We start from the raw sequence: 16,588 nt of genomic DNA on the forward strand, positions 1-16,588 counted from the left end.
TGCACCATGTCTGGTACCTGCTGGGTAACCACAAAAAGCTGTGCTGTATATAATATAAAGTCAGGGGCACGGGTAAAAATGAACCACACGTGGGCGAGCAGCAGGTGAGAACAAAAATATACGTGTAATACTTTGACATCTAAATCACTATTATCAAGCCGCAATTAATTTTATTTTGAAAGTTAACAACACAAGTCGAACCTTTGACCCCCTTGTCACATTTGTCAAGATGGTGGACTCCAGTGGTGAAACTTTGTAGCCTTAGGATGAGGTTGCAGCTTACATCGAGTTCAAGATACCCAAGAAGGATCCTTTTGAGGTTTTATGGTGGTGGAAGGAGCAGGCTTAAATGTTTCCTAACCTGGCAGTGATTGCGTGGATTGTTTTCGCCATCCTGGAGCACAGTCAGTGAAAGAGACTTTTCCTCCGCTGGATTTGTAATTCAAGAACGGAGAACCTAGCTTAATGTGAGTGACCGTAGCATAGGCTGACCAAACGTCCTCTTTTGCCCGGACATGTCCGCTTTTCACGTCCCGTCCGGGGCGTCCGGGGGTTTTTTATAAACTGATGATAATGTCCGGTTTTCCGTGTGTTTGTGTGTGTGTGTTAGAGTGCGACACGGGCAGCATATTTCTGTCCGAACACGAACCGCGCCCGACATTATTTAATTACCAAAGCACTGACTTTGTGTCACACAGTGGTTACAGGCTATTTAACAGGCCGGGCGTGCGCCGTGGGTGCTCAGCTGCGGAGAGGGAGACTTCTGTGTTTGAGACGGGAGCGGGAGGTGGGAGGTCCGACGCTTCTAGTGAGAAGAGAGGGAGACATAAAGCAAAATAAGATAAAATAGGAAAAACCTGTCTCCCTCTTTTATTTGGAGGTCCGAGACTTCCAGCGAGGAGAGAAGAGAAACAAACAGCCAATGTGTGTCTGTGTGTGTTATGTTCAGGTGTTGTCACGTAAATAACAGTGCCCACGCAGTAAACAGGACAGACAATAGGATTTTATTTATTTTTACACTACATTTTCACTGAAAGCTGACCGGATCCGACCTGAGCCCGAATACAATTTATAGCTACATTTCTGACCAAACCTGGCCCGACCCATCGGGTACCGTCGGGCTCGGATCGCCACACTCTAGTGTGTGTATGTGTCCCCTATTGGGGCCTATCTGAATTTCTGTCTTTGAGAGATATTATTTTGTAATATAACTGAATTTTCTATCCATACATATAAATCTTAAATATATTAAAATGATAAGGCATCTTTGAGTAAACTGCGAGTATCATTTAAGTAGGCTATGTCGTGGCCGGCCGAGTGTCCTCTTTTTTTGGAAATCAAAATATGGTCACCCTACCGTAGCATGTGTGTTTAATCATGGGTGTGGGTTGGGTTGTGGAACTTTTATTAACGATTGCAGGCGGGTACAAGTAGGGTGACCATATTTTGATTTACAAAAAAGAGGATACTCAGCCCGGCCACAAGATAGCCTACTTAAATGATACTCGCAGTTTACTCAAAGATGCCTTATAATTCTAATATATTTAAAGTTTACATGTATGGATAGAAAATTCAGTTATATTACAAAATAATATCTCTCAAAGACAGAAATTCAGATAGGCCCCTATAGATAGGGGACACATACACACACTAGAGTGTGGCTACCCGATCCGAGCCTGACGGGTCCCGACAGGTCCCGTCGGGCTGGGTTCGGTCAAAAATGTATAAATTGTATTCGGGCTTGGGTCGGATTCGGTCAGATTTCAGTGAAAATGTAGTGTAAAAATAAATAAAATCCTATTGTCTGTCCTGTTTATTGCTTGGGCACTGTTATTTACGTGACAACACCTGAACATAACACACACACACACACATTGGCTGTTTGTTTCTACCTCTCCCCTTGCTGGAAGTCTCGGACCTCCCGCCGCCCGCCTCCGCCTTGATTAAACGCTGAAAATTAAATAAAAGAGGGAGACAGGTTTTTCCTATTTTATCTTATTTTGTAACATTTCTCCCTCTCCTCTCGCTGGAAGCCTCGGACCTCCCGCCTCCCGCTCCCGTCTCAAACATGGAGGTCTCCCTCTCCGCGGAGCACCCACGGCGCACGCCCGGTCTGTTAAATAGCTTGTAACCATAACAACTGTGTGACACAAACTCAGTGCTTTAGTCATTAAATAATGTCGGGCTCGGTTCGGGTTCGGACAGAAATATGCAGCCCGTGCCGCACTCTAACCCATTCACACACACACACACACACACACACACACACACACAAAGAAAACCGGACATTATCATCAATTTATAAACACCCCCCGGACGCCCCGGACAGGACGTCAAAAATGGACATGTCCGGGCAAAAGAGGACGTTTGGTCAGCCTAGGTACAGGTTTGACTTAGACATAATGACAGGTAACTGGTCGGTTCTGGAACTGAGGCTTACGGGCATGGTTGGGTGCAAGCTTTCAAAAATCTGATCCAGTTCTCTTTACACATCCATGGTCCTACGGCTGCTGCTCAAACTACAAATTGTACTCTCACTATTTTGTTTGCCCGCCAACACTGACACAAAGAGTATAGAAGCAGATTCAGAGAGCTGCCCCACTCTCTCAAACTACAATCAAACTGTAAATCTTGGCAGTGCTGATCAAATATAAACCAAGATTCCGTTACTGTGTTGCCTACTTCTCACTCTTACTGTTAAACTGTAGTATAAGATCGTTTGTGACCAGCCAGCTGCCATATTGTTTCCAGTCTCAAAACAGATAAGCTCGCATAATGTCACCCAGCAGCGGGAGCACGTATTGGTCTGGTGCCGCACAGTGTATTCTAGTAGGTGTAGGTTTTCTACCTCTTGAGCAAAAGCGAACGCCACAGTCCTTTTCCTCTGCTTTATCTGGTCATATAGCACTCACTTCAAAAGTATTTGCATCTTTCTGCTGCAAAGACAGCCTGATTTTATTAAATGACCATCTGTCCAGCAGTGAAATACTTTTTTAATAAATTATTTAAACAATTCATTTCTGTCAATCAATTAATCAATGGATCATGTCAACACTAAAAATTCCAACATCTGCATTATAAAGTAAATGTCGTGTCCTTTGGGCCCCTATAACAACTGTTAAACATATAGTTTCTAATATAAATGGGATTAAATTAGAAATAAAATGCTTTCTTTTCTTCATTCTGGAAAAACTGTGTCTGACTTTCACAATTTTTTCTTTATGTTATGATCGGGATTTGACAAATTTGGCCAAACATTGAAAAATTAGAACATGTTTCATTGTCCAAATGGCAAATTTCATATCAGATTCTCATCCTGTTTTTGCAGGTTTTAGCAATGTACCAGCACTAAGGAAGAGCAGCTCAAAATTTGGTGTCAAGTAAAGGGCACACCATTACCATTGCCATTAAAAGTTAAAGTGCTAAATGCACCTCTCCAAAAAGTACACAACAGCCTTTTGTCCCATGTTTTTCCATTTTGAAATGCTAATATTAGCCACTTGAATCACACATGTCTCACAGGTTTTCAACTTTTTTTACATTTTAATTTACCCCTGAAACGCTCTGAATTGCTTTTAGCCCCCTGGGATGAAACGCCACATTGTGAAGGACAGGTTTGAGTACAGACCCAGTTGGTAACTGAGCCTCTGCAGGGAGGGAGCGGGATTATCTCAAAATGGTGCTCCGCTAAAAAAACTGCTCCCGTTTGGTATCTGAGAGCAAAACAGGAGCTTGTTCTCATGAATAACATTTGCTCGGAGTGTAGCGCGACTTTATTATTCAAAGCCTACGAAGGCCTTTGTTGTGTAAGACAAGTGGCGATGAAACAGATCATGGCTAGGGTCTATTTCACCACAACAAATGGCCTCTTAAGGTCCTTGAAACACACTTGAAAGGCAAGCAACTGCATGGGCAAAATGACACACTTATCTGAAAAACATTTGAAATCCATATGGAGTGAGCCTGTTTTATCCCACACCCATACATTACCCAACAGGTTGTACATATAAATGATAATGTGTTGAAGCATGAAGACAGAACAGCCTCTCTTGACCTAATCCTAAAGGTCATTTAAAGGGATGGTCAGATTTTTTGTAGTGGGGTTAATGGATGTACTTATTCATAGTGAGAGTATTACCCTGAGTAGATGGCGGTCAGCACACCCCCAGTTTGGGGAAGCAGCGAAACGTAGTTTAGACAGCTAAAAAAATCAATATCAGTTTAAGTGTACACTATATTTAGAGTATTTTTACAGCTTTACCTTGCCGTCAGACAGCCCCTTCCGACAGGCAACCCAAAGCCATTGCATCCATCTGTATCTATCTATCTATATATATCCATCCATCTCTTCAGAGGCACCATTTCCTTGACAAAAATAGTAATTTTACCTCTCACTCTAACCTCGTCATATATTGATGTTTGGTCATGGACTTTCCACGTCCAGATACGACGTGCAAGGTATCCTGGGTGCGCTGGTTGTTGATGTTCTCAGATGCTGTCAACTTCCGCCTGTTACATGCGTTGTCTTCTTTCAAGATACACTTCTGTTTTCACAGGAAATTTAACGTTTACATACAGTCTCTACGAATTGCTGTTTTTTTTCCTTTAACGATTAAAAAAACACGTGGTTAGGTTTAGGAAAAAAGAACAGGGTTTGGCTTTATAATCTTACGGGATGCAAACATCGCTTTCCTGAGTGCCACTTTGTGTTTGTGGGATCCGTCCACCACCCGTCCTACTTGGACTTTTGCTGTCTTAACTTTCGTTCTTGGCCTGCCGTGTTTCCCACTGATGCCACTGGGTGCTGTTAAACTATATCTACATCCAGCCACATATCATGTCGACATTAGAGGACAGCTATTTTCTCAGTGTCTGATGCCGCAAGTCACTGCCCAAGTGCTGCATTTCGATGACTTCGGAGTGAGACTAGGTTGTGCTGAACACAGCAGCTGCCTTAGTTGGTTAGGTCTTTTGTGTTATTAACTTCAGCTCTGTCTCCTAGAAATTATGTTCATACACAACTAATTTGAAACAGCAAATAGGTTTTGAGGGAAATGTAATTCTGAGCAAATAACGTTTTCTATTAATATGATGAGGATATGTTGCTAATTAACGCATCTAGCATGTTGCAAAAGTGTTGATACTGAACGTATCAGCAAAACATTCAGAAATGAATTTAAGTTGATTTGTCCCAGAGTAGGCAACCTTGCAATACAGTGCACACTTGTAGTGATTAAAGCATGATTTTTTGAATTATTATTTTTTTATTAACATTCAACCAAAATCAGGATCTTTCCCTAAACTTAACCAAAGTGCTTTATTTGCCTGAACCTAAGACACGAGTCCGGACACGACCCTGGGGTTCTAGTGTCAAGGTGCTGCACTTCATGGATCTGCAATCATCAACAGCCACCTGTATTTTGAAAGAAGACGATAGGCCCGTTTCCACTGAAGAAGTTCCTGGTACTATTTGGGGGGCAGGAACTTTACAGGAACGTCCTCTTGCTCGGCCCTCTCAACCGCCATGTCTCCACTAAGAGGGTGGAGTCTTCTTATGACTCCTTTTAAAAATGCGACTCCTCGTCTGCTGAATTTTAAAAATGCTGGCTATTTTGTCGCTTTCTGTTGATGTCACATCCCGCCTTGAGTATATCCAATCAGCATCAAGTAAACCCCAAGCCCCACCCAGGAGTTTTTCAGGGCCGTTCTAAGTACCTACTCCGAGGCAGGGACTTGTTTAGCCCCTGTAAAAGTCCCGGAACTCTGTCCTTCGGGGGCGGTTCCTGTGGTGGAGACATGCACCAACGGCCCCATAAAATTACCCCGAAGTTCCTGCAGTGGAAAAGGGCCTAATGCATGTAACAGGCAGAACTTGACACAGCTTCCCAGAACGTCAACAACAAACGCACCCAGGGTAACTTTCACGTCGTATGTGAGCGTGGAAAGTCCATAACCAAACGTCAATATGTGACGAGGTCGGCGTGAGAATGTGTTGCCTTGTGACACCTACGCAGTACATGAATGTAATGTCTCATTACAACAACAACGTAATTATGAAAGACATTTAGTAATGTACAAACGTAATTTCTAGGGAACAGGGTTGGTGAATCTGAACTGACCTTTTGAAACACCAAAGTCTCACAACCAGACCAGCAACACCGTGTTCTGCAGGGTAAAACCACTGTTTTGTCAGTGGAGTCTGGTGGCTTAGGGATAACTTCAGTTACCCGTCAGGTCGTCTGATGCTCAGACAAAGTGGTGAAAATATTCTTAATATAGTGTACGCTTAAACTGATATTGATTTTTTACCTGTCTAAAATACATTTTGCTGCTGCTCCCGTCCACAGCAGAACATTGCTTCGCTTCCATGGTGGTTATCCTGCCAACCGCCAGCTAGTGCAGTTAACACAAACTATGGCACAACCCCACCCCAAACAAATCGGAGCTATCCCTTTAAGAGAGCATACTGTTGACATAATGACCTATATGACAGAGCTCCATGGCAAGGTGTTGGCATGTCCAGACAGTCCCAAACAAAAGTGATGATGATGATACACCCAGCTTCCCCTCTGACCAATAACACCTCACCATCAGTGACAACCACTGTGTGCCTCCCTGTAGCCTCTGCTGCCACAGTGACCTTGCTATTTGTCCACATAAAGCGACCAAACAATAGCCTCCATGCAAATAAAAGCAACAGAAGCAAGATTAAAATCACCCAGGAGACTTAAAATAGTAAACCCATCTGATGAATTTTCCAGAGATAAGCCACACTCTGGAAATCTGGGTCAAGACTTCCCTCATATATTGTCTTCCTAAAAACTCATCTTTTAGATATTAACATTAATAATTCAAGCTCAAGATTGAGGGTGCTGCATGTCTGAGTAACTCCTGTTTATTTTCGTAGAGGTCAGGGCACACATAAAAATACCATCAAAACCGAAAAGGAAGTATGCAAGAGTGGGAAAAGTACTCACACCACCCAAGTTGACTTCTCTTTTGCCTCCCCTCGAGAACTGGCTGGTAAGCTGGTACAACATGGTGCGTCCACGCTTCCTGGCCTCGCTGAAGTGAGAGCTGCTCTTCCTCCTGCGCCTCTTGTCGTCTGAAACTGTCACACAGTTGCTCAGATCAGCACATGTCAATCAGTTCAGGAGGAAGAGAAGGTGAGGAGAATACTGTGTCAGGTTTTTAAGCCGAATAATCTTTCCCAGAACCGCTGATTTCTACTTGACTTTCTTTTGATTGCATTTTAACATGATGATTTCCCCTGGCATGCTGTTTGGTATTTGCGACAGACTGTGTCCAGGTTCCACTTGAAAACACACCGCTACCCAAATCAAACTCCCCATTGCAAAAACATTGTCTGAGTTCAGTGAACGAATGCCAGCCCAAACAAAAACTGCAGGGCAGAATGTGACAGTGATGAACAAGAGTGCACAGAGAAAATGAAAGCTGGGGGCCAGAGGATGACCCGCTCGTAAATCAATCCTCAAAGTGAGCAAATAAAAGGAGTTTTATTTTGTAAGCAGGGCATGTAGCCTACCCTCCTTCTTGCTGTTGTGGTGGCCCCTTCCATAGGTGTCAGTGATGTCCTTGAATGAAAACAGGAAGAGGACCATCTCTCCCTTCTCGTTCTTTATGGGCACGATGTCAAGCAGACACCAGAAGGCCACACCTGGAACGAAATCAGAAATCTTCATTTAGTAAACAGACACATCCAGTGTAAATGTTATGCATCTCCTTAATGACTTCAGCTCTGGATGCCAGGGCCTGGGATTTCTCATGTCATGTCGGCTCTCACCATGTCTGCCGAGTCTGTTGATACTTGTCAAGTATGACATAGCCTTTCTAAAAATAAACCCCCCAATTAGATATGGATCATGTTCGGGAGGATTGTGCACAAAGAGAAAGATCAAGTCGGGGGGTGGTTATAACAAGTCAGGCAGGGAGGGAGCACCATAGATCCAAGACCATGCCATAACCCAGTACACTCATTAGCAACTCTGCAGAAACTGTGCTCTGCCACAAAACAGATGTTTCACATCGCTTATAGTGTCCCCAGTGTGTGTATGTGTGTGTGTGTGTAAGACACAGGAAGAAAACAGTCTTGGTGGTGTTTAGCCACAAAGCTGTGGGTGTAAATATACAACATGAGATATTTATGTATGTTTTGTGCTTGTAAGCAGCAGCAGGCGCCAATGATGGGATGTAACTAGGTATATTTACTCAAGTACTGTACTTAAAGGTCAAGTGTCTAGGATTTGGGGGGCTATATTGGCAGAATGGAATATCATATAATAAGTATGTTTACATTAGTTTATAATAACCTGAAATTTTTTTTTGTTTGTTTTTGTTATCTGAAAATAAGAGATCAGCATGTTTCTTCTGTAGCCCAGAATGGACAAACCAAACACTGGCGCCAGATAGGGCCATTTGCATTTTTGCATCTGCCACTGTACTTCTCCTACACACTTGGCACATGGGAGAAGTCTCACTTGGTCGCAGCCTGAAACCTTAAGCCCAATTCAGACCAAAGATTCACAACTAAATGAGTTGAAACAGGCAACTACTTGCAAAGCGCCGTTCTGCAACGTTCTAAAAACCTGCCGGTTCACACCAATGCAACTAGATGAGATGGTGTATCATCTCCATGCAACAACTCTCTGTACTTCCGTTCTGATTTCCAGCTTTTCAGGCTTATTTTGTGGCTGAATATAATTTGTAGCTTCTGAAAATATGAATGAGGATAGTGATAGTGAGATACTGGCTACAGGTGCATTTGTAGCAGTGATGAATCGGTGAAAAACATAAAACGAGCATTAGCATTAGCATAGTTAGTCATTGAGAATGTGTGTGTGGGGGGCATAAGCACATACAACGAGCAGCAGCAGTGACCCACTGTCTGACACCGGCACAGGTGAGGACAGAAACACGCGAACACACCATCTGTAGAAACAGTTGATGAGCTTTATGATCTAAAACCAGCCGCATGCGATTTGACCAGCGGAGTTTCAGGTGACACCATCAGCCGGCTTGATTCAGACAGCCAGTTCACACCACTGCAACTTTTCTCTGCAACATTCTAAAACGGTTTTGTCTCCTTGCAAATCTTTGGTTTCTCTTTAGCCACCATATGTCACTAAATCCTACACACCAGACCTTTAGGTACAAATTTGGGGTGTTTTTTTTTTTTTTACTTAACTTGAGTCATTTCTTTTAATGACACTATTTTCCTTTATATACTCCACCACATCTCAGAGAGAAATAATTGTAGTTTGTGCAATTGTTTGACAGCTTTAATTACTAGTTACTTTACAAGTTAAATTTTTACATTAATAACATACAGAGCTTATAAATGATATGTTTTATTATAAATTAAATAAGTTTTTCCCCTACAAAATGACCATTTAAATCAATTAGTCATGCCATGTTACATTGAATTTGTGTAGAAAACATTTCCTGCATGCCTCCATGAGAAACAGTGAACATACTGATATACTGATTGATTGGGAACCACGTTAAACAACAGAAAACAGGATCAAAGCATCCATTTAGAAATCCTCACACAACTCGATGCACTTTTGCTAAAAAACCTCAGTATTAGAGTCTGACGTTGAAGAGATTATAGTTGATTTTCAGTTTTTAAATAATAAAGTTTGAGTGAAAATCCATGTGTGATTTTCCATGTGATCTAATAATTTGAAAGTAGAACAAATGCTGTGGCATTTTTCCTTCCTTTCCTTTATCCTACATCAGTGATATTGCTATATGACAGTATAAAAGTCACATAGGACATTTTTCTGCATTGAGTACTTTTAGTTTTAATATATGTAACAGAGCATTTTCACAGTGTGGTATTAGTACATTTGTATAAGTAAAGGATCTAAATCCTTCTTTCAAAGTGGACAGTGTGTGTGTGTGTGTGTGTGTGTGTCTACTGTCTACTGTGTGTGTGTGTCTACTGTCTACTGAATTCCTTAAGTGTCTGCCTTTATCATGAAAATCCTGCTAATACAGTACCAGTCATGAATATCTGCCATTTGGATTATAGCTTTAAAATTTAATTCCCTCTCTTTCATTTTCACTGTCTTTGTTCTCTGTTCCTTTTCTGTCACTCTTGTGTCTGAAACGGCACCATATTACTTAACAAAATTATCATGTCTTTTCTTTTGTTAGTTGGCACTGGCACTGTGTTACTGTTACTTCCTTACTGTATTGTAAAAAACACAAAGATGACAAGACTTTTTTCAACCGCAGAGCAGATTTGGTAACCCATCAATGTTATTAGCAGTTCACACACTTGGAGAGTGCAGGTTTGGGTCTCCGATCAGAGAGGCTTAAACAGGGTTGTATGTTCTCTTTTCATGCATGACATCGTACTTTGAGCCCGAGACTTCATCAGAGGGATTAGCTAGCAGTCAGCAGGGAATGGATTTAAGCTACAGTAATAAACACTGTGCGTACAGTACTTTGTCCTCTGCATTCGCTACATGACGAAAGTATGATTGGAGATGTGTATTCATGACTGACTTTGAGCTTGTTATACCACCACACAAGTTCACTCCTTCTAGCACCCTTTGCACTCATGTTGAACGGATCACAAAAATGAACCGACTGCAGATTTTCCACTCACTCTGATGGGTTTGTATTAATAATAATGAGCGCTAACTTTGCAAAAAAGCATGTATTGCACTGCTGACCTGCTGTATTTAAACTTGGGGATCACTGTGAAGATTCATAATTCAGCCACAAATGTTCAACTCTCAGCTAAAAAGAAATGTGTTCCCCATAATGTTGGAAACAAAAACAAATTGCACAATTTAGGCTAATTGTCACCCCCAATAACTCAACTTAAGATCAAACCGGAATTTGAGTCAAGACGAAGTTTTGTCATTTCCCCAGTTAAAGGTTCTGTACGTAATTTTGAGAAAATAATTAGTGACACCTCTCTCTGAGGCCGTTAAGTGAATGCAGTCAGCATCTTCGTGCTTTGGTGTTCGCGCTCCATAGCTGTGAATGAGCACCTGGGCATCCGCCAAAACAGACAAACACAAGACTGATTGTTATTACGTTGATAGGCTGGAAATAAATTGCAATCTTATTTAGAGTAACATTACTATCCGCAATGTCCCTGTATCTCATTAGGACTGTTGGCTCCATGATTCTAAAGATAACCATTTACAAATTACATTATCGGCTTACTTTACAAGTAACTATGTAGCATAGCTAAGTTACAGCTAGCTGGCTAACATCAGCTCAGGGTATGATTAGGCCGCAACTGCATCGCTCTTGGCTAGTAAAAAGCGCCTCGTAGGCCTACCGTTACATCTTTAATTGTTGGCTTGTTTGTTATAAAACACAAATTAGTATCATTAGCTAGAGAATCATCTGGTAAGCTAGCCAACTGGCATATCCACTCAGATAGAATTTTGCTAGCAATAATGTTAGTGAGCAAGCAAGCTAAGGTAGCCAGCTAGCTGTAACTAAGCTACGTAGTGATTTGCTGTCTGTTGCCTCGTAACGTTAGCTGATAAAGTATCACGTTAGCTGATAAAGTAATTTGCAAACAGCAAAATAACCAGTTTACCAGCCAGATCAGCCCTGAAGTCTGAATGACTTGAATGACATGAATCACTCAAGACAGTATTTTGTTACGTTAGCTAGCTTGCAATCCCTTTGCGTTAGCAAGTGAGCTAATGGAAAGTAACCGTGGGGACACTGAAATTGTGATATGGGGCACTGAATTTGATGGGTTTACTTTTTATCAGACCACAAATGAGACAATAATTTGCTAGCTAGCACAGCTCACGAACCCTCTGCCTCACTTCCCACCGCTAGGACACTACTTCCTGAAACAAGAGCGGATGGCAGCTCAAACCTTAGCTGCTGAGTTTGTAACAGGGCGGTGGCCAGCAGCAGTGCAGGGTCTGATCTGTTTAACAGCAGCAACAGAAGTGTGCTGATCGGGCAAGAACTTAGGGTGGTCCAGGATCAGATCCCCAGCACTCAGGTGCTCAGTCTTGCTTTGACTGAATTCGAGTTGCTACAAGGCGCAAAGTGAAGGTCATTCTCTGCTGGGCTGCTGCTTCAAAATATAACTGATACACAGCATGTGTGGACTCTGAGTTGTGGTGGGTGCTGGTCGTTCGCTGACGTTAATGGACTCCATTTCTTAGCTAACGTAACGTTAGCTACTGTTGCACACTGTAAGCACTGAGGCGGAGCTGAAGGGAGCAAGGCACTCAGGAACATGCACAATGTCATTTTCCAGATTATTCTAGAAAATTTGGCCTGAGTCTTTTACATAGAAGTCAGTCCACAAACTGCTCGATGCAACCGAGGAAGTTGGGGAAGGTCTTTTAAGAGACGTTAGGCTACAACTTTCTCATCCATTGGCAATTAAAAAACCCCCACTGGTGAAACGTATACAGAACCTTTAATAGAAGAATTTGATCAACTGAACACAAGATGAAAGGTATGTTAATTGCCACATAACCATTTCACTTCTAAATTAAAGCTACTATGTAAACGCATCTAGGCTCTCTCTTCCCTATCCTCTTTGCCGTGCACCCACCATTCTTCTTGTAGAAGTGGACCTCAGCCTGGTACTCCTCACGGCCCTCCAGCGCCTTCTCCATCTGCTGGGCCACGTGCTCGCTGGTGTCGGCCCCGTGCAGGAAGCGGCAGCTGCAGTTCTTCTGCATCACCTCAGTCCTTGTGAAGCCGGTCAGTTCGCAGAAGCCGTCTGAGCAGTAGACGATGGGATAGCCGCGGTGGCCCTGGGCGTTACCCAACAGGAAATTACTGTCTGTGAGAAAGACATGAGCATGTGTGAGACAAAGCTGGACATCATGGAGGCAGGAAAAAAAAACCTTATTAGATGAAGTTCAAGGCCAGAGTGAGACATTTTTGAGATTTATTTTTTCCAGATCTGTTACAAAAAATGAACATCATCATGTCTTAGTCTGAAGTTTGGTGCAAATTTGTTCTCTGCACTATAATCAAAGTCCGTTTAGCTCTTTGAACATAGGTCAAAGCTTTGCAGGTTTAAAGTTCAAGTAAACATGAATCAGACTTTGGCGTGGACTCAATTTGAGGCTAAATTAATTTCCCCTGAGCCACCATCGTGTGATTTCAGGACTACTGATGTGAATGGCTGGAGGAAATGGCGTCTTGTGCTGCAAGATATAAAAACAGCTGACTGGTGCTTAAAAAGAGCACAAAGGTTAGAGATTGGCTTAACTGATTGGTTGATGTCTGAACTCATAAAGGACCAGACCGCAGATTTTGAAAATGGTTGCATAATAAAGGACAGCATGAAAGCAGAACATTGTCGAGGGATCATAAATAGAAATGTGAATCGATATTATAAAATGAGAAGAGGCAAAAGATTTAATACACCTGTAGCAGTCTCATGTGTAGTCACAAGATCCCGTTTGCACTTTACTCAACTGTCATGACAGAAATATGAGTGTAACATTATTAATTAATTAATTTTAAAGTAAATTGCTTGAATTACCCTTGGGTTTTTTTAAATACTCCAACCACAGAACTTTTAAAAGGTGTGAAATAAAATGAATGTTTTCTTTACCTCTGTGTAAAATGTCTGATGTTTGGTTGTTGCTTCTAACAAGGCTTGTGAATCATAATATAACAATGTTGGTATCACATGGTATCCGTGTCTTTGTAGTTACCACTTGGGGCAAACAGCCAGTCCAATGTCCCCCGGTTTGAGAATTTGCGTTTCCTATAACAAAGACATGACCCACTTGACTGTACCTTACTCTGCCTCTGACTTGTGTACCCTGACACTCTTACCTAAACCCTAACCAATGTCAATCCTCTTGTCCCAACCTAACCAATCCAACCAATGAAGCTAACGAGTACTAGACAATCAGAAGGGAGGGTAGGACAGGTCATGCCTTCAGTAGCCTGGTTAGCACGAGCTAACATCGACAACATCTGACTAAGCCAGTAACAGTCCCAACAAACTCACACTGACACTGAAACGACTCAACTCTGTTGTTTAACCCCTTAATAACCATTAGGTATTAGCCCATTGTTTGTGCAGGCGGACTCCTGTCCCTGGTGTGGAGCTCACACTCCTGCACCTCTCCCTCCCAGATACGAAGACATATTAAACCAATAAGGGAAGAACTCTTGAAATACTACCAAACTATGTAAGGTAAATCTACAGCTAAATACTAAATTAATTCATTACTCTACCACGAAAGATTCTGCATGGAACATGACTAAGTCTGGTTAAATCTCAGTCCACTAGACCATGACGCATGCAGGTTGTGCAATGTACTGGCAACCACTTGTGCTATGGTGTTGTGACATGAAAGCAATGGAAGGGGGTAGGAGGAGTGGGACATCTAGTAGCTAATATTATTAATACACTTTTAAGGTACTATTTTGTGCATTTAACGGAGCAGTGTGTAGGATTTAGTGGCATCTAGCAGTGTGGGTTGCAGATCGCAACCACTGAAACTTCTCCCATGTGCTGAGTGTAAACTCCCAGTAAGGATTCTTTACCAGGAGCCGAATCATCCGCAGAGGTCTCTTTCTCCAAAACAAATGTATTAGGTGATTAAAACAGGTAAAAACACTAAACAAGGCACTTTTACGTTACAAGTTAGTGCTACCCCAACACTGTCGCAGATGGCCTGCTAGCTCAGCACCTGCTTGTGTGTGCTCATATTTTTTCTCTTATAGCTTTAAATCGAGACATTCAGGAGGTTTTTACAGGGAGCCGAATTATCTGCAGAGGTCTCTTCCTCTACAAAACAAATGGACCTAGTGATATAATTTGGTAAAAACACTGAATAAATCAGTCTCATGTTAAAAATCTGTGTTTTCTCAATGCTGTTTCAATCATCATGGAGGGGAACAACAGTGGCCAATGCAAAAACATGAATGGCTTGCTCAAGAGCCAGTATTTGGTTTGTCCATTCTGGGCTACTGTAGAAACTGGGAGTGCAACATGGCAGACAGCGTGGACCCTCACCCTATGTAGATACAAATGTCCCATTCTGAGGCAACAAAACCACGATGATTCTTATTTTCAGGGTGATTATGAACTAATGAAAACATAGCTATTATGTTATGCTCCATTTTTGTGAACATATCCCCTCAAATCCTCCACTTTGGACCTTTAACTAAAATCAACTTTCACTACTTGTCTTTCAGATTTCACACACATTTACATAAATCAATATAACTACAAAAATATATATCTGATTATAAATGACATGTGACTGTACAGCTTATTAAAACAGCTTTATGTAAAATCTTTATTCAGGTCTCATGATGGACTGACCCTAATTCCCAAATCCAATAACACACTGGAGTATTGTCAGCGCCCCCTGCTCTTATGTTCCTTCACCTGTTCAATGCATGTTCACCTCAGGGCACTGATATTAGATTGGAAAGTGCAATGTGCCACCAAGACATGACAGAAATCCACCAGATCTACATATTTAAATGTCAAATTAAGGCAGTGGAATATTAAATCTGATGTAGATTATATGATATTGCTCTCCACTTGTTCTGTTCCTTCAGTACCAAAGCATCTTTGCTTTGCCTCCTTATTATTTCTCGCCATGCTCTCAGCACCACGGACAGCTCTCCAGCAGCGACAGGCCTGCACCATGTGCTGTGTTCCTGCTCTGTTATCTTGTTCCAGGAACTTTGGGCTGCAGTACATTTGTTCTGCATACCTACAAATATACCAATCCTGGGGATAGGTAGGGTTTGACGTCACACTTTCCCTCGGTTTCCAGACTCATGTGACCTTCACAAGCTGAAGCAGGTTCTTGCTGCAGTGTGGCGTCTTTGTTAGAAGAGATCTATCAGAAAGGCTACCAGTGGAAGGAGCTTTGAAATACATTTCAAAACAGAACACACAGCAGCAGCGTACTCAGTGGTGCCAAAAACAAGATTAAAATTCAGGGACTTCCACTGACCTCCACTTTATAAATTTTTCTGTATTTTATGAATGACAGACACAAGCTGTCTAAATTCTTTAAAGCTGTTCTGTCACTTTGCAGACATTTTAATTGTGACCTGCAGATTATTTTCAGCTTTAACTCTGTAACAGTATATTAAATGGTAACATTAATATAATTCACGGCCCCTTTCTATATATATATATAATAGCCTGCAGCTGCCAGATAACCATAGCTGAACCAACAACTCTCAACAAAAACATATTTAGATAGCATTACATTGCCCTTATTATGTACATGTTATTTAATCCATTCTCTATAGATTCCGCATGGATCCCATTATACAGATACGTCTGACATACTCCCACAGTCCTTAATGTGCTTGAGTACTCCTTCACTGCACCCCTTTGACTTATTGGTTGTGGAAAAGTATTTCAGCACAGAGAAACTGCGGCTGAGGTGGATCCATGGCTTCACATGTGAGTCTATACAAGAAATGGTGTTTCTGGAATTGTCAGTGTTCAGACTCATTTTTTTTCTTTTTGTATTAGTCAGTTTGGTCAAGTGTGCATTCATGCTATCACCTATAGTGACTATCCATCACTTTTAGCCAACAAAGGATGGATTTGACAGAC

The 16,588-nt window shown here is 41.9% G+C and overlaps 1 protein-coding gene across 1 annotated transcript in view; it reads right to left on the bottom strand.

Annotated features, from left to right (window-relative positions):
• LOC117259840 (voltage-gated delayed rectifier potassium channel KCNH4-like) overlaps positions 1-16,588 on the bottom strand; it is a 67,979-nt gene that overhangs the window by 36,131 nt on the left and 15,260 nt on the right. Inside the window, exons 2-4 of the mRNA XM_078163264.1 lie at positions 12,578-12,811; positions 7,547-7,678; positions 6,978-7,111 (exon numbers count right to left, since the gene is read on the bottom strand). Coding sequence (XP_078019390.1) covers positions 6,978-7,111; positions 7,547-7,678; positions 12,578-12,811 — 500 coding nt within the window. The remainder of the gene's footprint in view (positions 1-6,977; positions 7,112-7,546; positions 7,679-12,577; positions 12,812-16,588) is intronic.

Source organism: Epinephelus lanceolatus, chromosome 21 (assembly GCF_041903045.1).
Source record: "Epinephelus lanceolatus isolate andai-2023 chromosome 21, ASM4190304v1, whole genome shotgun sequence".
Taxonomy (NCBI): Eukaryota; Metazoa; Chordata; class Actinopteri; order Perciformes; family Serranidae; genus Epinephelus; species Epinephelus lanceolatus.